This window comes from Excalfactoria chinensis, chromosome 27 (assembly GCF_039878825.1).
Source record: "Excalfactoria chinensis isolate bCotChi1 chromosome 27, bCotChi1.hap2, whole genome shotgun sequence".
Lineage (NCBI taxonomy): Eukaryota > Metazoa > Chordata > Aves > Galliformes > Phasianidae > Excalfactoria > Excalfactoria chinensis.
Genome location: NC_092851.1, coordinates 1,018,243 through 1,046,069, shown reverse-complemented (window position 1 = coordinate 1,046,069; position 27,827 = coordinate 1,018,243). Strand labels below are relative to the sequence as shown.

Here is a 27,827-nt window from a genome sequence, read left to right as displayed (position 1 = left end):
CCCAAACCCATAGGGGAAGATTGGGGTGGTCTTAAGGTCCTTCCCACCCCAATACCTTATAGGATTTGGGGGTGGGATTTGGGGGTGGTGTCCCAAACCCATAGGGGAAGATTGGGGTGGTTTTAAGGTCCTTCCCACCCCAATACCTTGTAGGATTAGGGGATGGGATTTGAGGTGGCAGCATCCCAATCCATGGGGGGATTTTGGGGTGGTCTTAAGGTCCTTCCCACCCCCATGTCTTATAGGATTTGGGGGTGAGATTTGAGGCGGTGATGTCCCAAACCCATAGGGGAAGATTGGGGTGGTATTAAGGTCCTTCCCACCCCAATGCCTTATAGGATTTGGGGATGGGATTTGAGGTGGCAGCATCCCAACCCATGGGGGAAGATTGGGATGGTTTAAGGCCCTTCCCACCCCAATGCCTTATAGGATTAGGGGGTGAGATTTGAGGTGGAAGTGTCCCAATGAATGGATGAGGTTGGGGTGGTCTTAAGGTCCTTCCCACCCCAATGCCTTATAGGATTTGGGGGTGGGATTTGGGGGTGGTGTCCCAAACCCATAGGGGAAGATTGGGGTGGTCTTAAGGCCCTTCCGACCCCAATGCCTTATAGGATTAGGGGGTGGGATTTGAGGTGGTGGTGTCCCAAACCCATAGGGGAAGACTGGGGTGGTCTTAAGGTCCTTCCCACCGCAATACCTTTTAGGATTAGGGGATGAGATTTGAAGTGGTGTTGTCCCAAACCCATAGGGGAAGATTGGGGTGGTTTAAGGTCCTTCCCACCCCAATGCCTTATAGGATTTGGGGATGGGATTTGGGGGTGGTGTCCCAAACCCATAGTGGAAGATTGGGGTGGTATTAAGGTCCTTCCCACCCCAATAGGTTTTAGGATTAGGGGGTGAGATTTGAGGCGGTGGTGTCCCAAACCCATAGGGAAAGATTGGGGTGGTCTTAAGGTCCTTCCCACCCCCATGTCTTATAGGATTAGGGGATGGGATTTGAGGTGGAGGTGTCCCAACCCATGGGGGGAAGATTGGGTGGTCTTAAGGCCCTTCCCACCCCAATACCTTATAGGATTTGGGGGTGAGATTTGAGGCGGTGGTGTCCCAAACCCATAGTGGAAGATCGGGGTGGTCTTAAGGTCCTTCCCACCCCAATAGGTTTTAGGATCTGGGGATGGGATTTGAGGTGGAAGCATCCCAGTGAATGGATGAGGCTGGGGTCTTAAGGCCCTTCCCACCCCAATGTCTTATAGGATTTGGGGGTGGGATTTGAGGTGGCAGCATCCCAATCCATGGGGGGATGTTGGGGTGGTCTTAAGGTCCTTCCCACCCCAATACCTTATAGGATTTGGGGGTGAGATTTGAGGTGGTGTTGTCCCAAACCCATAGGGGAAGATTGGGGTGGTGCTGGTGTCCCCCCATAGGGGAAGATTGGGGTGGTCTTAAGGTCCTTCCCACCCCAATACCTTATAGGATTTGGGGATGGGATTTGAGGTGGTGGTGTCCCAAACCCATAGGGGAAGATTGGGGTGGTCTTAAGGTCCTTCCCACCCCAATAGGTTTTAGGATCTGGGGATGGGATTTGAGGTGGAAGCGTCCCAATGAATGGATGAGGTTGGGGTGGTCTTAAGGTCCTTCCCACCCCAATGTCTTATAGGATTAGGGGATGGGATTTGAGGTGCTGGTGTCCCAAACCCATAGGGGAAGATTGGGGTGGTCTTAAGGCCCTTCCCACCCCAATGCTTTATAGGATTAGGGGATGGGATTTGAGGTGGAAGCGTCCCAATGAATGGATGAGGTTGGGGTGGTCTTAAGGTCCTTCCCACCCCAATGTCTTATAGGATTAGGGGATGGGATTTGAGGTGCTGGTGTCCCAAACCCATAGGGGAAGATTGGGGTGGTCTTAAGGTCCTTCCCACCCCAATACCTTATAGGATTTGGGGGTGGGATTTGAGGCAATGGAATCCCAAAAGGGATGGAAACGCATTCAGCTTCGCGTGGGGAAATTTTGCTGCTTCGATAAAAGAACTGAAAATAAACACTAAAAAACCCCAAAAGAGGTACTGAAAGAAGGCAGGAAAGATCCCATTGTCGTCATTGGAGGGGACATATAGGATGGAGATCCCATTGTCTTCAATGGAGGGGACATATAGGATGGAGATTCCATTGTCTTCAGTGGAGGGGATATATAGGATGGAGATCCCATTGTCTTCAATGGAGGGGACATTTAGGATGGATTTCTACCTGGAGATCCCATAGTCATCAATGGAGGGGATATTTGGGATGGTGATCCCATTGTCTTCAATGGAGGGGACATATAGGATGGAGATCCCATTGTCTTCAATGGAGGGGATATATAGGATGGAGATCCCATTGTCATCAGTGGAGGGGCCGTATAGGATGGATTTCGACCTGGAGATCCCATAGTCATCAATGGAGGGGATATTAGGGATGGAGATCCCATTGCAATCAATGGAGGGGATATTTGGGATGGAGATCCCATTGTCTTCAATGGAGGGGACATATAGGATGGATTTCGACCTGGAGATCCCATAGTCATCAATGGAGGGGATATTTGGGATGGTGATCCCATTGTCATCAATGGAGGGGATATATAAGATGCAGATCCCATTGTCATCAATGGAAGGGATATATAGGATGGAGATCCCATTGCCATCAATGGAGGGGATATATAGGATGGATTTCCACCTGGAGGTCCCATAGTCATCAATGGAGGGGTCATATAGGATGGAGATCCCATAGTCATCAATGGAGGGGATATATAGGATGGAGATCCCATTGCCATCAATGGAGGGGACATATAGGATGGAGATCCCATTGTCTTCATTGGAGGGGATATATAGGATGGAGATCCCATTGTCTTCAATGGAGGGGATATATAGGATGGAGATCCCATAGTCATCAATGGAGGGGATATATAGGATGGAGATCCCATTGTCTTCAATGGAGGGGACATATAGGATGGAGATCCCATTGTCTTCAATGGAGGGGATATATAGGATGGAGATCCCATTGCCATCAATGGAGGGGATATATAGGATGGAGATCCCATTGTCTTCAATGGAGGGGATATATAGGATGGAGATCCCATTGCCATCAATGGAGGGGATATATAGGATGGAGATCCCATTGCCATCAATGGAGGAGATATATAGGATGGAGATCCCATTGCCATCAATGGAGGGGATATATAGGATGGAGATCCCATAGTCATCAATGGAGGGGATATTTGGGATGGATTTTGACCCGGAGATCCCATTGCCATCAATGGAGGGGCCATATAGGATGGAGATCCCATTGTCTTCAATGAAGGGGACATATAGGATGGATTTCGACCTGGAGATCCCATTGTCTTCAATGGAGGGGATATATAGGATGAAGATCCCATTGCCATCAATGGAGGGGATATATAGGATGAAGATCCCATTGTTTTCAATGGAGGGGCCATATAGGATGGATTTCCACCCGCAGACCCCATAGTCATCGCTGTAGGATATACGTGTATAATACCAGTAATAGGAACTCCAAATCTCTGCCTGTTCAGCTCTTCCTTCCCCTCCTTATGACACACTCCTCTCTCTTCCTGGTTGGGTTTCCCCATATAAAACAGAGCTGAGGATCCTCCTGCCCCACTGCGACCCTATTACAACCATGGCTGCTATGGGTGAGTGCATCCCCCCTATTACCCCCCTTATGGGATCATGGCTTTCTTTGCCCTATTTCTCTTTAGGGTTTACTTCTTTTGGGGTCAAAGGCCCCGACCTCAAAGCTTCCCATTCAACCTCTCTATTTTATGACCCCATAGAGTTCATCTCAATGGGAAGCTTGGCCCTCCTTTGTATCCCATAATATCCAATGGGGTATTTGGGGTTGGATGGGATGGAGACCCCCTAGACCCCCAGGATAGATCCCCTTTGCCTTCCATATCACCCCATATCACCCCATAGAACCCCATGGGGTCACATTGGACCCCATATCACCCCATAGAACCCCATGGGGTCACATTGGATGGGATGGAGACCCCATATCACCCCATAGAACCCCATGGGGTCACATTTGGATGGAGACCCCATATCACCCCATAGAACCCCATGGGGTCACATGGGACCCCATATCACCCCATAGTACCCCATGGGGTCACATTGGACCCCATATCACCCCATAGTACCCCATGAGGTCACATTGGATGGGATGGAGACCCCATATCACCCCATAGTACCCCATGGGGTCACATTGGACCCCATATCACCCCATAGTACCCCATGGGGTCACACTGGACCCCATATCACCCCATAGTATCCCATGGGGTCACATTGGAACCCATATCACCCCATAGTACCCCATGGGGTCACACTGGACCCCATATAACCCCATAGTACCCCATGGGGTCACATTGGACCCCATATCACCCCATATTACCCCATGGGTCACATTGGACCCCATATCACCCCATAGAACCCCATGAGGTCTCATTGGACCCCATATCACCCCATAGTACCCCATGGGTCACATTGGACCCCATATCACCCCATAGAACCCCATGGGGTCACATTGGACCCCATATCACCCCATAGTACCCCATGGGGTCACATTGGACCCCATATCACCCCATAGTACCCCATGGGGTCACATTGGACCCCATATCACCCCATAGTACCCCATGGGGTCACATTGGACCCCATATCACTCCATAGAACCCCATGAGGTCACATTGGACCCCATATCACCCCGTAGTACCCCATGGGGTCACACTGGACCCCATATAACCCCATAATACCCCATGGGGTCACATTGGACCCCATATCACCCCATATTACCCCATGGGTCACATTGGACCCCATATCACCCCATAGAACCCCATGAGGTCTCATTGGACCCCATATCACCCCATAGTACCCCATGGGTCACATTGGACCCCATATCACCCCATAGAACCCCATGGGGTCACATTGGACCCCATATCACCCCATAGTACCCCATGGGGTCACATTGGACCCCATATCACCCCATAGTACCCCATGGGGTCACATTGGACCCCATATCACCCCATAGTACCCCATGGGGTCACATTGGACCCCATATCACCCCATAGAACCCCATGAGGTCTCATTGGACCCCATATCACCCCATAGTACCCCATGGGGTCACACTGGATGGGATGGAGACCCCATATCACCCCATAGTACCCCATGAGGTCACATTGGGACCCCATATCACCCCATACAACCTCATGAGGTCACATTGGACCCCATATCACCCCATAGTACCCCATGGGGTCACACTGGATGGGATGGAGACCCCATATCACCCCATAGTACCCCATGAGGTCACATTGGACCCCATATCACCCCATAGTATCCCATGGGGTCACATTGGATGGGATGGAGACCCCATATCACCCCATAGTACCCCATGAGGTCACATTGGACCCCATATCACCCCATACAACCTCATGAGGTCACATTGGACCCCATATCACCCCATAGTATCCCATGGGGTCACACTGGATGGGATGGAGACCCCATATCACCCCATAGTACCCCATGGGGTCACATTGGACCCCATATCACCCCATAGTACCCCATGAGGTCACATTGGACCCCATATCACCCCATAGTATCCCATGGGGTCACATTGGACCCCATATCACCCCATAGTACCCCATGGGGTCACACTGGACCCCATATCACCCCATAGTATCCCATGGGGTCACATTGGACCCCATATCACCCCATAGTACCCCATGAGGTCACATTGGACCCCATATCACCCCATAGAACCCCATGAGGTCACATTGGACCCCATATCACCCCATAGTACCCCATGGGGTCACATTGGGTAGGAATGGAGACCCCATATCACCCCATAGTACCCCATGAGGTCACATTGGACCCCATATCACCCCATAGAACCCCATGAGGTCACACTGGACCCCATATCACCCCATAGTACCCCATGGGGTCACATTGGGTAGGAATGGAGACCCCATATCACCCCATAGTACCCCATGAGGTCACATTGGACCCCATATCACCCCATAGAACCCCATGAGGTCACACTGGACCCCATATCACCCCATAGAACCCCATGGGGTCACATTGGGTGGGATGGAGACCCCATATCACCCCATAGAACCCCATGGGGTCACATTGGACCCCATATCACCCCATAGAACCCCATGGGGTCACATTGGACCCCATATCACCCCATAGAACCCCATGGGGTCACATTGGACCCCATATCACCCCATAGTACCCCATGGGGTCACATTGGACCCCATATCACTCCATAGAACCCCATGAGGTCACATTGGACCCCATATCACTCCATAGTACCCCATGGGGTCACACTGGACCCCATATCAACCCATAGTACCCCATGGGGTCACATTGGACCCCATATCACTCCATAGAACCCCATGAGGTCACATTGGACCCCATATAACCCCATTGTACCCCATGGGGTCACATTGGGTGGGATGGAGATCCCATATCACCCCATAGTACCCCATGGAGTCACATTGGACCCCATATCACCCCATAGTACCCCATGGGGTCACATTGGGTAGGAATGGAGACCCCATATCACCCCATAGTATCCCATGGGGTCACATTAGAACCCATATCACCCCATAGTACCCCATGAGGTCACATTGGGATGGAGACCCCATATCACCCCATAGTACCACATGGGGTCACATTGGACCCCATATCACCCCATAGAACCCCATGGGGTCACATTGGACCCCATATCACCCCATAGAACCCCATGAGGTCACACTGGACCCCATATCACCCCATAGTACCCCATGGGGTCACATTGGACCCCATATCACCCCATAGTACCCCATGGGGTCACATTTAATGGGATGGAGACCCCATATCACCCCATAGTACCCCATGGGGTCACATTGGACCCCATATCACCCCATATTACCCCATGGGGTCACATTGGACCCCATATCACTCCATAGAACCCCATGAGGTCACATTGGACCCCATATCACCCCGTAGTACCCCATGGGGTCACATTGGGTGGGATGGAGACCCCATATCACCCCATAGTACCCCATGGGGTCACATTGGACCCCATATCACCCCATAGAACCCCATGAGGTCACATTGGACCCCATATCACCCCATACAACCCCATGAGGTCACATTTGACCCCATATCACCCCATAGTATCCCATGGGGTCACATTGGAATCCATATCACCCCATAGTACCCTATGGGGTCACATTGGGTTGGGATGGAGACCCCATATCACCCCAGCTTGGAATGGGGCTTTGATTCCACCCCATATTTTCCTATGGCGTAAATCTGACTCTACGTCGTTGCTGACGAAATAATGGGGTGGGTTTTGGGGTTTCCCTTCTTCCTTTTCTTCCTCATTTTTGACGTTTTCGGAGCCAGAAAATGGAAAAGAAACTAAAAGTAGAAGAAAAAAGAAAAGGTCAAAAACTCCCAATTGAGGTTTTTTATCCAGATCTTCTGTTATTAACCCTTTAATGGGGTGTTCTGTCCCCATTAACTCCCTATTGGGGTTTTCTATCCCCATTAACTCCCCATTGGGGTCATTAACTCCCCATTGGGGTTTTCTATCCCCCATTAACTCCCTATTGGGGTTTTCTATCCCCCATTAACTCCTATTGGGGTTTTCTATCCCCCATTAACTCCCTATTGGGGTTTTCTATCCCCATTAACTCCCCTTTGGGGTCATTAACTCCTATTGGGGTTTTCTATCCCCCATTAACTCCCTATTGGGGCCATTAACTCCCCATTGGGGTTTTCTACCCCATTAACTCCCCATTGGGGCCATTAACTCCCCATTGGGATTTTCTATCCTCCATTAATTTCCTATTGGGTTTTTCTATCCCCCATTAACTCCCTATTGGGGCCATTAACTCCCTATTGGGGTTTTCTATCCCCCTTTAACTCCCTATTGGGGTTTTCTATCCCCCTTTAACTCCCTATTGGGGTCATTAACTCCCCATTGGGGTTTTCTATCCCCATTAGCTCCCCATTGGGGTTTTCTATCCCCATTAACTCCTATTGGGGTTTTCTATCCCCATTAACTCCCCATTGGGGTTTTCTATCCCCCATTAACTCCCTATTGGGGTTTTCTATCCCCCATTAACTCCCCATTGGGGTTTTCTATCCCCCATTAACTCCCTATTGGGGTTTTCTATCTCCATTAACTCCCTATTGGGGTTTTCTATCCCATTAACTCCCCATTGGGGTTTTCTATCCCCCATCAACTCCCTATTGGGGTCATCAACTCCCTATTGGGGTCGTTAACTCCCTATTGGGCTTTTCTATCCCCATTAACTCCCTATTGGGGTCATTAACTCCCTATTGGGGATTTCTATCCCATTAACTCCTATTGGGGTTTTCTATCCCCCATTAACTCCCTATTGGGGTCATTAACTCCCCATTGGGGTTTTCCATCCCCCATTAACTCCCTATTGGGGTTTTCTATCCCCCATTAACTCCCCATTGGGGTTTTCTATCCCCATTAACTCCCTATTGGGGTTTTCTATCCCCCATTAACTCCCCATTGGACTTTTCTATCCCCCATTAACTCCCTATTGGGGTCTTCTATCCCCCATTAACTCCCTATTGGGGCCATTAACTCCCTATTGGGGTTTTCTATCCCCATTAACTCCCCATTGGGGTTTTCTATCCCCATCAACTCCCTATTGGGGTCATTAACTCCCCATTGGGTTTTTCTATCCCCCATTAACTCCTATTGGGGTTCTCTATCCCCCATTAACTCCTATTGGGGTTCTCTATCCCCCATTAACTCCCCATTGGGGTTTTCTATCCCCATTAACTCCCTATTGGGGCCATTAACTCCCTACTGGGGTTTTCTATCCCCCATTCATTCCCCATTGGGGTTTTCTATCCCCATTAGCTCCCTATTGGGGTCATTAACTCCCTATTGGGGTTTTCTATCCCCATTAACTCCCTATTGGGGCCATTAACTCCCTATTGGGGTTTTCTATCCCCCATTATCTCCCCATTGAGGTTTTCTATCCCCATTAACTCCCTATTGGGGTTTTCTATCCCATTAACTCCCCATTGGGGTTTTCTATCCCCCATCAACTCCCCACTGGGGTCATTAACTCCCTATTGGGGTTTTATATCCCATTAAATCCCCATTGGGGTTTTCTATCCCCCATTAACTCCCTATTGAGGTTTTCTATCCCCCATTAACTCCCCACTGGGGTTTTCTATCCTCCTCTAACTCCCCATTGGGCTTTTCTATCCCCCATTAACTCCCCATTGGAGTCATTAACTCCTCATTGGGGTTTTCTATCCCCCATTAACTCCTATTGGGTTTTCTATCCCCCATTAACTCCCTATTGGGGTTTTCTACCCCCCATTAACTCCTATTGGGGTTTTCTATCCCCCATTAACACCCTACTGGGGTTTTCTATCCCCCATTAACTCCCTATTGGGGTTTTCTATCCCCATTAACTCCCTACTGGGGCCATTAACTCCCTATTGGGGTTTTCTATCCCCATTAACTCCCTATTGGGGCCATTAACTCCCCATTGGGGTTTTCTATCCCCCATTAACTCCCTATTGGGGTCATTAACTCCCCATTGGGTTTTTCTATCCCCCATTAACTTCCTATTGGGGTTTTCTATCCCCATCAACTCCCTATTGGGGTCATTAACTCCCTATTGGGGTTTTCTATCCCCATTAACTCCCTATTGGGGTTTTCTATCCCCATTAACACCCTATTGGGGTTTTCTATCCCCATTAACTCTCATTATCCCCCGTTAAGTCCCATTGAGGTTTTCTATCCCCCATTAACTCCTATTGGGGTTTTCTATCCCCATTAACTCCCTACTGGGGTCATTAACTCCCCATTGGGGTTTTCTATCCCCCATTAACTCCTATTGGGGTTTTCTATCCCCATTAACTCCCTATTGGGGTCATTAACTCCCTATTGGGGTTTTCTATCCCCATTAGCTCCCCATTGGGGTTTTCTATCCCCATTAACTCCCTATTGGGGTTTTCTATCCCCCATTAACTCCCCATTGGGGTTTTCTATCCCCATTAACTCCCTATTGGGGTTTTCTATCCCCCATTACCTCCATATTGGGGTTTTCTATCCCCCATTAACTCCCTACTGGGGTCATTAACTCCCTATTGGGGTTTTCTATCCCCATTACCTCCCTATTGGGGCGATCCTATTGTTTTCAATGGTGGGGACATTTAGGATGGAGATCCCATTGTTTTCAATGGAGGGGACATATAGGATGGAGATCCCATTGTTTTCAATGGAGGGGATATATAGGATGGAGATCCCATTGTCTTCAATGGAGGGGATATATAGGATGCAGATCCCATTGCCATCAATGGAGGGGATATTTAGGATGGAGATCCCATTGTTTTCAATGGAGGGGACATATAGGATGCAGATCCCATTGTCTTCAATGGAGGGGATATTTAGGATGGAGATCCCATTGTCATCAATGGAGGGGATATATAGGATGGAGATCCCATTGTCTTCAATGGAGGGGATATATAGGATGGAGATCCCATTGCCATCAATGGAGGGGATATATAGGATGCAGATCCCATTGTCATCAATGGAGGGGATATATAGGATGGAGATCCCATTGTCATCAATGGAGGGGCCATATAGGATGGAGACCCCATTGTCATCAATGGAGGGGATATATAGGATGGAGATCCCATTGCCATCAATGGAGGGGACATATAGGATGCAGATCCCATTGCCATCAATGGAGGGGATATATAGGATGGAGATCCCATTGTCATCAATGGAGGGGATATATAGGATGCAGATCCCATTGCCATCAATGGAGGGGACATATAGGATGGAGATCCCATTGTCTTCAATGTAGGGGACATATAGGATGGATTTCGAACTGGAGATCCCATAGTCATCAATGGAGGGGATATTTGGGATGGTGATCCCATTGTCTTCATTGGAGGGGATATATAGGATGGAGATCCCAATGTCTTCAATGGAGGGGACATATAGGATGGATTTCGAACTGGAGATCCCATAGTCATCAATGGAGGGGATATTTGGGATGGAGATCCCATTGTCATCAATGGAGGGGATATATAGGATGCAGATCCCATTGCCATCAATGGAGGGGATATATCGGATGGAGATCCCATTGTCTTCATTGGAGGGGATATATAGGGTGCAGATCCCATTGTTTTCAATGGAGGGGACATATAGGATGGAGATCCCATTGCCATCAATGGAGGGGATATATAGGATGGAGATCCCATTGTCTTCAATGGAGGGGATATATAGGATGGAGATCCCATTGTCTTCAATGGAGGGGATATATAGGATGGAGATCCCATTGTCTTCAATGGAGGGGATATATAGGATGCAGATCCCATTGCCATCTATGGAGGGGATATATAGGATGGAGATCCCATTGTCTTCATTGGAGGGGATATATAGGATGGAGATCCCATTGTCTTCAATGGAGGGGACATATAGGATGGATTTCGAACTGGAGATCCCATAGTCATCAATGGAGGGGATATTTGGGATGGAGATCCCATTGTCATCAATGGAGGGGATATATAGGATGGAGATCCATTGTCTTCAATGGAGGGGACATATAGGATGGATTTCGAACTGGAGATCCATAGTCATCAATGGAGGGGATATATAGGATGCAGATCCCTTTTCCATCAATGGAGGGGATATATAGGATGGAGATCCCATTGTCTTCATTGGAGGGGATATTTAGGATGCAGATCCCATTGTCATCAATGGAGGGGATATATAGGATGGAGATCCCATTGTCTTCAATGGAGGGGACATATAGGATGGATTTCTACCTGGAGATCCCATAGTCATCAATGGAGGGGATATTTGGGATGGAGATCCCATTGTCATCAATGGAGGGGATATATAGGATGGAGATCCCATTGTCTTCAATGGAGGGGACATATAGGATGGATTTCGAACTGGAGATCCCATAGTCATCAATGGAGGGGATATATAGGATGCAGATCCCTTTTCCATCAATGGAGGGGATATATAGGATGGAGATCCCATTGTCTTCATTGGAGGGGATATTTAGGATGCAGATCCCATTGTCATCAATGGAGGGGATATATAGGATGGAGATCCCATTGTCTTCAATGGAGGGGACATATAGGATGGATTTCTACCTGGAGATCCCATAGTCATCAATGGAGGGGATATTTGGGATGGTGATCCCATTGTCTTCAATGGAGGGGATATATAGGATGGAGATCCCATTGCCATCAATGGAGGGGATATATAGGATGGAGATCCCATTGTCATCAATGGAGGGGCCATATAGGATCTATATTACCATCAATCTAATCGCCATCTAATTACCGTCCCTCGTTAGCCCTCATCCCAATGCTCCTCCTATTGGGCCTCGCCGACACCAAGAGGTTCTCCAGCTTCCCCTATTATTGCCTCCATGACAAGGACTACGAGGAGCTGCTGGGTGTTGTGAAATACGGGCTGGATCCCACCACGCGTCCAGCCAACGTGGTCATCGTTGGGGCTGGGATCAGCGGGTTGACGGCAGCTAAACTGCTCCGGGATGCTGGACATAAGGTGAAGGGGGATATAGGATTGGCCATAAGGTGAAGGGGGATATAGGGTTGGTCATAAGGTGAAGGGGGATATAGGGTTGGCCTAAGGTGAAGAGGGGGATATAGGGTTGGCCATAAGGTGAAGGGGGGGATATAGGGTTGGCCATAAGGTGAAGGGTTGGGATTATATAGGATGGGGGTCTTGGATTATGGGGGAAGGGTTGGGATTATTGGGATGGGGGATCTTGGCCATAAGGTGAAGTGGGATATATAGGATGGGGGTCTTGGATTATGGGGGAAGGGTGGTATATAGGATGGGGGTCTTGATTATGGATGAAGGGTTGGGATTATATAGGATGGGGGTCTTGGATTATGGGCGAAGGGTTGGGATTATTGGGATGGGGGTCTTGGATTATGGGTGAAGGGTTGGGATTATTGGGATGGGGGTCTTGTATATAGGATGGGGGTGATATATAGGATGGGGGTCTTGGATTATTGGGATTGGGGGTCTTGGCCATAAGGTGAAGGGTGATATATAGGATGGGGAGTCTTGGATTATAGGGGAAGGGGAGTATATAGGATGGGGGTCTTGGATTATGGGCGAACGGTTGGTATTATTGGGATGGGGGTCTTGTATATAGGATGGGGTGATATATAGGATGGGGGTCTTGGATTATGCGGGAAGGGTTGGGATTATGGGATGGGGGTCTTGGATTATGGTGGAAGGGTGGTATATAGGATGGGGGTCTTGGATTATTGGATGGGGGGTCTTGGCCATAAGGTGAAGGGGGGGATATAGGGTTGGCCATAAAGTGAAGGGTTGGGATTATATAAGATGGGGGTGATATATAGGATGGGGGTCTTGGATTATAGGAGAAGGGGGTATATAAGGTTGGCATAAGGTGAAGGGTAATATATAGGATGGGGGTCCTGGATTATAGGGGAAGGGGGGTATATAGGATTGGCCATAAGGTGAAGGGGGGGATATAGGGTTGGCCATAAGATGGGGGTCTTGGCCATAAGGTGAAGGGTGATATATAGGATGGGGGTCTTGGATTATGAGGAAGGGTTGGGATTATTGGGATGGGGGTCTTGTATATAGGATGGGGGTGATATATAGGATGGGGGTCTTGGATTTTGGGGGAAGGGTTGGGATTATTGGGATGGGGGTCTTGGATTATGGGGGGAAGGGGGGTATATAGGATGAGGGTCTTGGATTATTGGGATGGGGGGTCTTGGCCATAAGGTGAAGGGTGATATATAGGATGGGGGTCTTAGATTATGGGGGAAGGGTTGGGATTATTGGGATGGGGCTCTTGGCCATAAATTGAAGGGGGGGATATAGGGTTGGCCATAAGGTGAAGGGTTGGGATTATATAGGATGGGGGTCTTGGATTATAGGGGGAAGGGGGGTATATAAGGTTGGCCATAAGGTGAAGGGGGGGATATAGGGTTGGCCATAAGGTGAAGGGGGATATAGGGTTGGCCATAAGGTGAAGGGGGGGATATAGGGTTGGCCATAAGGTGAAGGGGGATATATTGTTGGCCATAAGGTGAAGGGGGGGATATAGGGTTGGCCATAAGGTGAAGGGGGATATAGGGTTGGCCATAAGGTGAAGGGGGGGTATAGGGCTGGCCATAAGGTGAAGGGGGGGATATAGGGTTGGCCATAAGGTGAAGAGGGGGATATAGGGTTGGCCATAAGGTGAAGGGCGATATAGGGTTGGTCATAAGGTGAAGGGGGATATAGGGTTGGCCATAAGGTGAAGGGGGATATAGGGTTGGCCATAAAGTGAAGGGGGATATAGGGTTGGCCATAAGGTTGAAGGGGGATATAGGGTTGGCCATAAGGTGAAGGGGGGGATATAGGGTTGGCCATAAGGTGAAGAGGGGGATATAGGGTTGGCCATAAGGTGAAGGGGGATATAGGGTTGGCCATAAAGTGAAGGGGGGGATATAGGGTTGGCCATAAGGTGAAGGGGGATATAGGGTTGGCCATAAGGTGAAGGGGGGGATATAGAGTTGGCCATCAGGTGAAGGGGGAGATAGGGTTGGCCATAAGATGGGGGTATGGCCATAAGGTGAAGGGTGATATATAGGATGGGGGTCTTGGATTATAGGGGAAGGGGGGTATATAGGATGGGGGTCTTGGATTATGGGGGAAGGGTTGGGATTATTGTGTTGGGGGTCTTGGCCATAAGGTGAAGGGGGGTATATAGGGTTGGCCATAAAGTGAAGGGTTGGGATTATATAGGATGGGGATCTTGGATTATGGGTGAAGGGTTGGGATTATTGGGATGGGGGTCTTGTATATAGGATGGGGGTGATATATAGGATGTGGGTCTTGGATTATGCGGGAAGGGTTGGGATTATGGGATGGGGGTCTTGGATTATGGGAGAATGGTGGTATATAGGATGGGGGTCTTGGATTATTGGGATGGGGGTCTTGGCCATAAGGTGAAGGGGGGATATAGGGTTGGCCATAAGGTGAAGGGTTGGGATTATATAGGATAGGGGTGGTATATAGGATGGGGGTCTTGGATTATAGGAGAAGGGGGGTGTATAAGGTTAGCCATAAGGTGAAGGGGGGGATATAGGGTTGGCCATAAGGTGAAGGGTTGGGATTATATAGGATGGGGTTGGTATATAGGATGGGGGTCTTGGATGATGGGGGAAGGGTTGGGATTATTGGGATGGGGGTCTTGTATATAGGATGGGGGTGATATATAGGATGGGGGTCTTGGATTATGGGTGAAGGGTTGGGATTATTGGGATGGGGGTCTTGTATATAGGATGGGGGTGATATATAGGATGGGGGGTTTGGATTATGCAGGAAGGGTTGGGATTATGGGATGGGGGTCTTGGATTATGGGGGAAGGGTGATATATAGGATGGGGGTCTTGGATTATTGGGATGGGGGTCTTGGCCATAAAGTGAAGGGGGCATTATAGGGTTGGCCATAAAGTGAAGGGTTGGGATTATATAGGATGGGGGTGATATATAGGATGGGGGTCTTGGATATGGGCATCAATGGGTTTTCCAGCCTTGGGGTGAGGAGTCATTGGTTTTGGGGTGTTTCGATGCATTTCTGGGGAGATCAATGCATTTATGAGGGATTCAATGCATTTATGGGGATTCAATGCATTTATGGGGGGTTTCAATGCATTTATGGGGTGTACCAATGCACTTACGGGGGATTCAATGCATTTATGGGGGATTCAATGCACTTATGGGGGATTCAATGCATTTATGGGGGGATTCAATGAATTTATGGGTGTTTCAATGCACTTATGGGGGATTCAATGCATTTATGGGGGATTCAATGCACTTATGAGGGATTCAATGAATTTATGGAGGATTCAATGAATTTATGGGGTGTTTCAAGGCATTTATGGGGTGTATCAATGCATTTTTGGGGTGTTTCATTGCATTTACGGGGATTCAATGCATTTATGGGGGATTCAATGCATTTATGAGGGATTCAATGCACTTATAGAGGATTCAATTAATTTATGGGGGATTCAGTGAATTTATGGGGTGTTTCAATGCATTTATGGGGTGTATCAATGCATTTTTGGGGTGTTCATTGCATTTACGGGGGATTCAATGCATTTATGGGGGATTCAATGAATTTAGGGGGGATTCAATGCACTTATGGGGATTCAATGAATTTATGGGGGATTCAGTGAATTTATGGGGGATTCAATGAATTTATGAGGTGTTTCAATGCATTTTTGGGGTGTTTCAATGCATTTTTGGGGTGTTTCAATGCATTTCTGGGGTGTATCAATGCACTTTAGGGTTGGCTTGCTGGAAGAGCCCCAAACCCATTTGCCATCCCTTCCCTTTCCAGGTCACCATACTGGAAATCAGCAATAGGGTGGGTGGGAGGATCAGGACCTACAGGGAGAAGGATTGGTACGTGGAACTGGGAGCCATGCGCCTGCCGAGCAAGCACAGGTGAGGCTGAAGTCCTCCATCCTTTTTTAAGGCCAAATTGCCTATTTTGGATGTCACGACCCCAAATGTTGGGTGAGTTCCCCATCAGTTGGGCAGCCAACCTGGTGTTTGTATGGGGATGGAGGAGGAGGAGGAGGAGGAGAAGGAGAAGAGAAGGAGAAGGAGAGGAGGAGGAGAAGGAGAAGGAGAAGAAGGAGAAGGAGGAGGAGGAGGAGAAGGAGAAGAAGGAGAAGGAGGAGGAGGAGGAGGAGGAGGAGAAGGAGGAGGAGGAGGAGGAGAAGGAGAAGGAGGAGGAGAAGGAGAAGAAGGAGAAGGAGGAGGAGGAGGAGGAGGAGGAGGAGAAGGAGAGAAAGGAGAAGGAGGAGGAGGAGGAGGAGGAGGAGAAGGAGGAGGAGGAGGAGGAGAAGGAGAAGGAGGAGAGGAGAAGGAGAAGGAGAAGAAGGAGAAGGAGGAGGAGGAGGAGGAGGAGGAGAAGGAGAAGGAGGAGGAGAAGGAGAAGGAGAAGGAGAAGGAGGAGGAGGAGGAGAAGGAGAAGGAGAAGGAGAAGGAGAAGGAGAAGGAGAAGGAGAAGGAGAAGGAGAAGGAGAAGGAGAAGGAGAAGGAGAAGGAGAAGGAGAAGGAGAAGGAGAAGGAGAAGGAGAAGGAGAAGGAGAAGGAGAAGGAGAAGGAGAAATAGAAAGAGATGAAGGAGAGGAGAAGGAGGAGAAAGAGATGAAGGAAGAGGAGGAGGAAGAGAAGGAGGAGGAGAAGGAGAAGGAGAAGGAGAAGGAGAAAGAGAAAGAGAAGGAGGAGGAGGAGGAGGAGATGAAGGAGATGTAGGAGAAGGAGATGAGGAGGAGGAAGAGAAGGAGAAGTTGAAGGAGGAGGAGAAGGAGAAAGAGATTAAGGAGAGGAGAAGGAGGAGAAAGAGATGAAGGAAGAGGAGGAGGAAGAGAAGGAGGAGGAGGAGGAAGAGAAGGAGATGAAGGAGAAGAAGAAGGAGGACAGCTTCCAATCAGCAAAAATATAGAGATAGGAATGCCTAAAATATCCCAAATCTGCACCTAAATAAAAGCCAAAGTGATACGTAGGGGCACCGACGCCGTCAATGTCGGAAGGTCCTTCGGTGCCGGTCACACATGGGTGCACCAATGGGAAAATACCCCTTCCAGGACTCTTTGGGAGGGGGTTCAACCCTCATTTCTCACCTCCTCTGCTCCATTCCAGGCTGGTCCGTGAGTTTATAAGGCAGTTTGACCTGAAGCTCAACCCGTTCCGCCAGACGGATGACAACGCCTGGTACTTTGTCAACGGCATCCGAGCGAAGGTGGCGGATGTGAACAGGAACCCCGACATCCTGAATTACACCCTGAGGCCAACAGAGAGGGGGAAAAGTGCCAGCCAGCTCTACAGGGAAGCTCTGCACTTGGTATGGGGTCATTAAGATGAGCCGGTTGGTGTGGGGTCATTGAGCCAATCTGGATGGTATGGGGTCAGCAAGTCAACCTGGTTGGTATGGGGTCAGCAAGTCAACCTGGTTGGTATGGGGCCATCAAGCCAACCTGGTTGGTATGTGGTTATCAACTCAACCTGGATGGTATGGGGTCATTAAGCCAACCTGGTTGGTATGGAGTCATCAACACAACCTAGTTGGTATGGGGTCATCAAGTACAACCTGGTTGGTGTGGGGTCATCAACCCAATCTGGATGATATGGGGTCATCAACCCAATCTGGTTGGTTTGGGGTCATCAAGTCAACCTGGTTGATATGGGGTCAGCAGCCCAACCTAGTTGGTATGGGGTCATCAAGTCAACCTGGTTGGTATGGGGTCATCAAGCCAACCTGGTTGGTATGGGGTCATCAAGTCAACCTGGTTGGTATGGGGTCAGCAAGCCAATCTGGATGGTATGGGGTCATCAACCCAACCTGGTTGGTTTGGGGTCATCAACCCAACCTGGTTGGTATGGGGCCATCAAGCCAACCTGGTTTGTATGGGGCCATCAAGCCAACCTGGTTTGTATGGGGGCCATCAAGCCAACCTGGTTGGTATGGGGTCATCAACTCAACCTGGATGGTATGGGGTCATCAAGCCAATCTGGATGGTATGGGGTCAGAAAGCCAACCTGGTTGGTATGGAGTTATCGACCCAATCTGGTTGGTATGGGGTCATCAACCCAACCTGGTTGGTATGGGGTCATCAACCCAATCTGGTTGGTGTGGGGTCATCACCCAACCTGGTTGGTATGGGGTCATCAACCCAATCTGGTTGGTGTGGGGTCATCAACCCAACCCAGTTGGTATGGGGTCATCAACCCAATCTGGATGGTAGGGGGCCATCAAGCCAATCTGGATGGTATGGTGTCAGAAAGCCAACCTGGATGGTATGGGGGCCATCAACACAATCTGGTTGGTTTGGGGTCATCAACCCAACCTGGTTGGTATGGGGTCATCAAGCCAACCTGGTTGGTATGGGGCCATCAAGTCAACCTGGTTGGTATGGGGTCAGCAAGCCAATCTGGTTGGTATGGGGTCATCAACCTAATCTGGTTGGTTTGGGGTCATCAACCCAACCTGATTGGTATGGGGTCATCAAGCCAACCTGGTTGGTATGGGGTCATCAACCCAACCTGGTTGGTATGGGGTCAGCAAGTCAACCTAGTTGGTATGGGGTCATCAAGTCAACCTGGTTGGTATGGGGCCATCAACCCAACCTGGTTGGTATGGGGTCATCAAGCCAACCTGGTTGGTATGGGGTCATCAACCCAACCTGGTTGGTATGGGGTCAGCAAGTCAACCTAGTTGGTATGGGGCCATCAACCCAATCTGGTTGTTTGGGGGTCATCAAGTCAACCCAGTTGGTATGGGGTCAGAAAGCCAACCTGGTTGGTATGGGGTCATCAACCCAACCTGGATGGTATGGGGCCATCAAGCCAACCCAGTTGGTATGGGGTCATCAAGTCAACCTGGTTGGTATGGGGTCATCAACCCAACCCAGTTGGTATGGGGTCATCAAGCCAATCTGGTTGGTGAGGGGTCAGCAAGTCAACCTGGATGGTATGGGGTCATCAACCTAACCCTGTTGGTATGGGGCCATCAAGCCAACCCAGTTGGTATGGGGTCAGCAAGCCAATCTGGACGGTATGGGGTCATCAATTCAACCTGGTTGGTGTGGGGTCATCAACTCAACCTGGTTGGTTTGGGGTCATCAACCCAACCTGGTTGATATGGGGTCATCAACCCAATCTGGTTGGTATGGAGTCAGCAAGCCAATCTGGATGGTATGGGGCCATCAACCCAACCTGGTTGGTATGGAGTTATCGACCCAATCTGGATGGTATGGGGTCATCAACCCAACCTGGTTGGTATGGGGTAATCAAGCCAATCCTGGATGGTATGGGATCATCAACCCAACTTTGTTGGTTTGGGGTCATCAACCCAACAGACTTTCTTTGGGAAATGCACTTTTTCTTTTGCCTCCTTGACCCCACCAATATTTCCTCTGCAGGCTTTCAAGCAGTTCCAGACCATGGACTGCAAGGAGTACCTGGCAAAACACGACTCCTTCTCCACCAAGGTAATAGGGCTGCTCTGTGTGATCCAGCTGGTGGGGAGGGGGCAAATTGGGTCAGAAATCCCCAATCTGCTCATTCTGAGGTCTGTACACCTCAATTGGAAGAGATACTGACCCATAAGGGGCTACAGCTGTATCCCAAAGGCTCCAAGCAGACCAGGGCATGAATTATGTCTGATGAATACATTGAGATAACGACTCCAGGCCCTGATTTCTCCTTGATTCCCATAGGAATATCTGATTAAAGTTGGCAACCTGAGCCGAGGAGCTGTGCAGATGATTGGGGATCTGCTGAACGAGGACTCGGGGTTTTATCTGTCCTTCCTCGCCTCGCTGTGGGACTTTGATATCTTCTCTAATGGGGAGAGGTAAGAGGCCATCCCTTATGGGGATAGAAGCCATCTCTTATAGGGAGAGAAGCCATCCCTTATGGGGATAGAAGCCATCCAATATGGGGAGAGAAGCCATCCCTTATGGGGATAGAAGCCATCCCTTATGGGGATAGAAGCCATCCCTTATGGGGATAGAAGCCATCCCTTATGGGGATAGAAGCCATCCCTTATAGGGAGAGAAGCCATCCCTTATGGGGAGAGAAGCCATCCCTTCTAGGGAGAGAAGCCATCCCTTATGGGGAGAGAAGCCATCCCTTATGGGGATAGAAGCCATCCTTTATAGGGATAGAAGCCATCCCTTATGGGGATAGAAGCCATCCCTTATGGGGATAGAAGCCATCCCTTATGGGGATAGAAGCCATCCCTTATGGGGAGAGAAGCCATCCCTTATAGGGATAGAAGCCATCCCTTATAGGGATAGAAGCCATCCCTTATGGGGATAGAAGCCATCCCTTCTAGGGAGAGAAGCCATCCCTTATGGGGATAGAAGCCATCCCTTATGGGGTTAGAAGCCATCCCTTATAGGGATAGAAGCCATTCTTATAGGGAGAGGTCATCCCTTATAGGGAGAGAAGCCATCCCTTATGGGGATAGAAGCCATCCCTTATGGGGTTAGAAGCCATCCCTTATGGGGATAGAAGCCATCCCTTATGGGGAGAGAAGTCATCCCTTATGGGGAGAGAAGCCATCCCTTATAGGGATAGAAGTCATCCATTATAGGGAGAGACGCCATCCCTTATAGGGAGAGAAGCCATCCCTTATAGGGATAGAATCCATCCTTTATAGGGATAGAAGCCATCCCTTATGGGGAGAGAAGCCATCCCTTATAGGGATAGAAGCCATCCCTTATAGGGATAGAAGCCATCCCTTATAGGGATAGAAGCCATCCCTTATGGGGATAGAAACCATCCCTTATAGGGAGAGAAGCCATCCCTTATGGGGATAGAAGCCATCCCTTATGGGGAGAGAAGCCATCCCTTATAGGGATAGAAGCCATCCCTTATGGGGATAGAAGCCATCCCTTATGGGGATAGAAGCCATCCCTTCTAGGGAGAGAAGCCATCCCTTATGGGGAGAGAAGCCATCCCTTCTAGGGAGAGAAGCCATCCCTTATAGGGAGAGAAGCCCTTTTGTTTTGACACCAGTCTCTTATCTCAAAGGATGGCTGCTCTCTCCAATGCGAGATTTCACCATTCAAACCCTTGGTTGAAGTTCTACCTTCACCAAATCCCAACCTTTTTTAATCTTGTTTTTCCTTCTCTTCCCTTCCAGCTTCGATGAAATCACGGGAGGATTCGACCAGCTGCCCAAAGCCTTCCATAAATCCCTTCCGGGTGTCATCAAATTCAATTGCACGGTGGAAAAAATCATGACCAAAGGAGGGAAGGTCCGAGTGTTCTATCGTGCTCCGGATACCCTTGCCCCAAGCATAACCACAGCAGATTACGTCCTGGTTACCTCCTCAGCCAAAGCTACCAGGCACATCCAATTCTTCCCACCTCTTTCCCCAAGCAAAAACGAGGCTCTCCGCTCCATCCATTACGCCAGCGCATCCAAAATCGCCTTGGCTTGTACTGAGAGGTTTCTGGGAGAAGGATGGCATTCAAGGAGGGCAATCCATCACCGACCGGCCTTCCAGGTTTATCTACTACCCCAGCCACAACTTCTCCAGCGGGATCGGGGTCATCTTGGCTTCCTACACCTGGAACGACGACGCCGAGTTCCTCGTGCCTTTAGAGGACGAGAAATACTTGGACGTGGTCCTTCAAGACCTGTCTGATATCCACCAGGTGAGCAAGAGTTACCTGCAATACACCTGCGACCGCTACGTGATACAGAGGTGGCAGCTGGACAGGCATTCCCTGGGAGCCTTTGCTGCCTTCACGCCTTATCAGTTCACTGATTACTCCCAGGCTCTTTTCGAGCACGAGGGGAGGGTTCATTTTGCAGGTGAACACACTGCCCAGCCTCATGCGTGGATCGACACCTCCATGAAGGCTGCTGTGAGGGCAGCCAGCAACATCCATGATGACAGCGAGACCCGAGGTCTCAACTTTAACCAAGCGAGCCTGGAGGGCTTTATGGAAAAGGGAGAGCTCTGAGCTTGTTGGGTTTGGGGTTGGGATGGACTTTTGGTGGTGGAAAAGGGAGAGATCTGAGCTCATTGGGTTTGGGATGGACTTTTGGTGATGGAAAAGGGAGAGATCTGAGCTCGTTGGGTTTGGGGTTGGGATGGACTTTTGGTGGTGGAAAAGGGAGAGATCTGAGCTCGTTGGGTTTTGGGGTTGGGATGGACTTTTGGTGGTGGAAAAGGGAGAGATCTGAGCTCGTTGGGTTCGGGATGGACTTTTGGTGGTGGAAAAGGGAGAGCTCTGAGCTCGTTGGGTTTGGGATGGACTTTTGGTGGTGGAAAAGGGAGAGCTCTGAGCTCGTTGGGTTCAGGGTTGGGATGGACTTTTGGTGGTGGAAAAGGGAGAGCTCTGAGCTCATTGGGTTTGGGGTTGGGATGGACTTTTGGTGGTGGAAAAGGGAGAGATCTGAGCTCGTTGGGTTCGGGATGGACTTTTGGTGGTGGAAAAGGGAGAGCTCTGAGCTCGTTGGGTTCAGGGTTGGGATGGACTTTTGGTGGTGGAAAAAGGAGAGATCTGAGCTCGTTGGGTTCAGGGTTGGGATGGACTTTTGGTGGTGGAAAAAGGAGAGATCTGAGCTCGTTGGGTTCGGGGTTGGGATGGACTTTTTGGTGGTAGAAAAAAGGAGAGATGTGAGCTCGTTGGGTTTGGGATGGGATGGACTTTTGGTGGTGGAAAAGGGAGAGATCTGAGCTCGTTGGGTTCGGGGATGGGATGGACTTTTGGTGGTGGAAAAGGGAGAGCTCTGAGCTTGTTGGGTTCGGGGTTGGGATGGACTTTTGGTGGTGGAAAAGGGAGAGATCTGAGCTCGTTGGGTTTGGGGTTGGGATGGACTTTTGGTGGTGGAAAAGGGAGAGATCTGAGCTCGTTGGGTTCAGGATGGACTTTTGGTGGTGGAAAAGGGAGAGATCTGAGCTCGTTGGGTTTGGGATGGACTTTTGGTGGTGGAAAAGGGAGAGCTCTGAGCTCGTTGGGTTCAGGGTTGGGATGGACTTTTGGTGGTGGAAAAGGGAGAGATCTGAGCTCGTTGGGTTCAGGGTTGGGATGGACTTTTGGTGGTGGTAAAAGGAGAGATCTGAGCTCATGGGTTCATGGTTGGGATGGACTTTTGGTGGTGGAAAAGGGAGAGATCTGAGCTCGTTGGGTTTGGGATGGACTTTTGGTGATGGAAAAGGGAGAGATCTGAGCTCGTTGGGTTCGGGGTTGGGATGGACTTTTGGTGGGATCAGTCTCTCTCTAAGAAGATTCAGCATCAGAAAGTTGGTAGGAAAGGTGTCGAAGAAGAAGAATTGAGGGAAAAAATGAAATGGAAAAGTCTCTTGTCCTCATATGGGACCCTAATAACAGCCTGGTCCAACACTTGGGAAAGGGGATCCTAATAACCAACACTTGGGAAAGGGGGGGATTCCTGAAGGAGTGCCAACTTCAGGTGGGTTTCGTGACCTCACGCTGCTCAGGTGCGATGCAGTGAGCCCCAGTTTGTGCACAAAGCGCTGCAGAGAATGGCTCAGATGGAATAAAATCACCATCTTCCACTCTCTTGTTTCTGATGCGCCTCCGTCTCCCCATAGAGAGGTCATTCCACCTCCCTTTGGCCGTGTAGAAACTCATCAGGGTCCTCCTTCCCTTACAGAATATGGGAGATAACTCATTTTCCTGACCCATCTTCTCTCCTCATAGCCCAACACCACAGCTCCCAACTCAATGCCACGGCTCCCAACTCAATGCTAAGGCTCCCAACTCAATAACACAGCTCCCAACTCAATGCTATGGCTCTTAACTCAATGCTAAGGCTCCCAACTCAATGCCATGGTTCCCAACTTAACACCATGGCTCCCAACTCAATGCCATGGCTCCCAGTTCAACATCACAGTTCCCAGTTCAATACTATGGCTCCCAGTTCAACACCATAGCTCCCAACTCAATGCTAAGGCTCCCAGCTCAACACCACGGCTCCCAACTCAATGTCATGGCTCCCAGTTCAACACCACAGCTCCCAGTTCAATACTATGGCTCCCAACTCAACACCATAGCTCCCAGTTCAACACCATGGTTCCCAGCTCAACACCACAGCTCCCAACTCAATGCTAAGGCTCCCAATTCAATGCCATGGTTCCCAACTCAACACCATGGCTCCCAATTCAACATCACAGCTCCCAGTTCATTGCTATGGCTCCCAACTCAACACCACAGCTCCCAGTTCAACACCATGGCTCCCAACTCAACACCATGGCTCCCAACTCAACATCACAGCTCCCAACTCAACACCACAGCTCCCAACTCAATGCTATGGTTCCCAACTCAACACCATAGCTCCCAGTTCAACACCATGGCTCCCCAGTTCAACACCACAGCTCCCAGTTCAACACCACAGCTCCAACTCAACACCACAGCTCCCAGTTCAACACCATGGCTCCCAGTTCAACACTACAGCTCCCAGTTCAACACTACAGCTCCCAACTCAATGCCATGGCTCCCAACTCAACACCATGGCTCCCAGTTCAACACCACAGCTCCCAGTTCAATGCTATGGCTCCCAACTCAGCACCATAGCTCCCAATTCAACATCATGGCTCCCAGTTCAACACCATGGCTCCCAACTCAACACCATAGCTCCCAGTTCAACACCATGGCTCCCAATTCAACATCACAGCTCCCAGTTCAATGCTATGGCTCCCAGTTCAACACCACAGCTCCCAACTCAACACCATAGCTCCCAGTTCAACACCATGGTTCCCAGCTCAACACTACAGCTCCCAACTCAATGCTAAGGCTCCCAATTCAATGCCATGGTTCCCAACTCAACACCATGGCTCCCAATTCAACATCACAGCTCCCAGTTCATTGCTATGGCTCCCAACTCAACACCACAGCTCCCAGTTCAATGCTATGGCTCCCAACTCAACACCACAGCTCCCAATTCAACATCACAGCTCCCAGTTCAATGCTATGGCTCCCAACTCAGCACCATAGCTCCCAGTTCAGCATCATGGCTCCCAGTTCAACACCACAGCTCCCAACTCAATGCTAAGGCTCCTAACTCAATGCCATGGTTCCCAACTCAACACCATGGCTCCCAACTCAATGCCATGGCTCCCAGTTCAACTCCACGGCTCCCAACTCAACACCATAGCTCCCAACTCAATGCTAAGGCTCCCAACTTAACACCACAGCTCCCAGTTCAACACCACAGCTCCCAGTTCAACACCACAGCTCCCAGTTCAACACCATGGGCTCCCAGTTCAACACCACGGCTCCCAGTTCAACATCACAGCTCCCAGTTCAATGCTATGGCTCCCAACTCAACACCATAGCTCCCAGTTCAACACCATGGCTCCAGTTCAACACCACAGCTCCCAATTCAACACCACAGCTCCCAGTTCAACACCACAGCTCCCAGTTCAACACCATGGATCCCAGTTCAACACCACAGCTCCCAGTTCAATGCTATGGCTCTTTGACCAATTCCATTCTTTCTTAACCCAAAGAAAAGGGGTTTTAGCAGGAATGGGGTCCAAAAGCTCATCAGCATCTTCTTAAGCTGATAGCAACACGAAGCATTGGGTTCCAATGGGATAAAACCCAAAAGGTCAATAAAATAAATGGGAATATATAGTGGATTATCATTTCTTGTTCCCATTCTTTGCCCAATTCCATTCTTTCTTAACCCAAAAAAAGGGGGTTTTAGCAGCTATGGGGTCCAAAAGCTCATCAGCATCTTCTTAAGCTGATATTAATGTAAAGCATTGGGTTCCAATGGGAGAAAACCCAAAAAGTCAATAAAACAGATGGGAATATAAGGGGGATTATCACTTTTTGTTCCCATTCTTTGCCCAATTCCATTCTTTCTTAACCCAAAAAAGGGGGTTTTAGCAGGAATGTGGTCCAAAAGCTCATCAGCATCTTCTTAAGCTGATATCAATGCGAAGCATTGGTTTCCAATGGGAGAAAACCCAAAAAGTCAATAAAATAGATGGGAATTTAAGTGGGAATTATCACTTTTTGTTCCCATTCTTTGCCCAATTCCATTCTTTCTTAACCCAAATAAATGGGGTTTTAGCAGCTATGGGGTCCCATAGCTCATCAGCATCTTCTTAAGCTGATAGCAAAGCAAAACATTGGGTTCCAATGGGAGAAAACCCCAAAAGTCAATAAAATAGATGGGAATATAAGGGGGAATTATCACTTTTTGTTCCCATTCTTTGCCCAATTCCATTCTTTCTTAACCCAAAAAAGGGGGTTTTAGAAGGAATGGGGTCCAAAAGCTCATCAGCATCTTCTTAAGCTGATATTAATGTGAAGCATTGGGTTCCAATGGGAGAAAACCCAAAAGGTCAATAAAATAGATGGGAATATAAGGGGGATTATCACTTTTTGTTCCCATTCTTTGCCCCAATTCCATTCTTTCTTAACCCAAAGAAATAGGGTTTTAGAAGGAATGGGGTCCAAAAGCTCATCAGCATCTTCTTAAGCTGATATTAATGCGAAGCATTGGTTTCCAATGGGAGAAAACCCAAAAGGTCAATAAAACAGATGGGAATATAAGTGTGAATTATCACTTTTTGTTCCCATTCTTTGCCCCAATTCCATTCTTTCTTAACCCAAAAAAGGGGGGTTTTAGCAGGAATGGGGTCCAAAAGCTCATCAGCATCTTCTTAAGCTGATATAAATGTGAAGCATTGGGTTCCAATGGGAGAAAACCCAAAAGGTCAATAAAATAGATGGGAATATAAGTGGGAATTATCATTTTTGTTCCCATTCTTTGCCCAATTCCATTCTTTCTTAACCCAAAGAAATGGGGTTTTAGAAGGAATGGGGTCCAAAAGCTCATCAGCATCTTCTTAAGCTGATATAGATGCGAAGCATTGGGTTCCAATGGGAGAAAACCCAAAAGGTCAATAAAATAGATGGGAATATAAGTGGGATTATCACTTTTTGTTCCCATTCTTTGCCCAATTCCATTCTTTCTTAACCCAAAAAAGGGGGTTTTAGCAGCTATGGGGTCCAAAATCTCATCAGCATCTTCTTAAGCTGATATTAATGCAAAGCATTGGGTTCCAATGGGAGAAAACCCAAAAGGTCAATAAAATAGATGGGAATATAAGGGGGATTATCACTTTTTGTTCCCATTCTTTGCCCAATTCCATTCTTTCTTAACCCAAAAAAGGGGGTTTTTAGAAGGAATGA

General features: G+C 49.0%; 1 protein-coding gene across 1 annotated transcript; it reads left to right on the top strand.

The window, feature by feature from the left end:
• Positions 1–12,426: 12,426 nt before the first annotated feature.
• IL4I1 (interleukin 4 induced 1) lies at positions 12,427–22,613 on the top strand. The gene is given in 7 exon segments (XM_072357872.1): positions 12,427–12,630; positions 16,462–16,568; positions 17,775–17,976; positions 20,054–20,122; positions 20,351–20,487; positions 21,784–22,093; positions 22,095–22,613. Coding segments are annotated over 7 exon segments (1,548 nt in total).
• Positions 22,614–27,827: the final 5,214 nt, after the last annotated feature.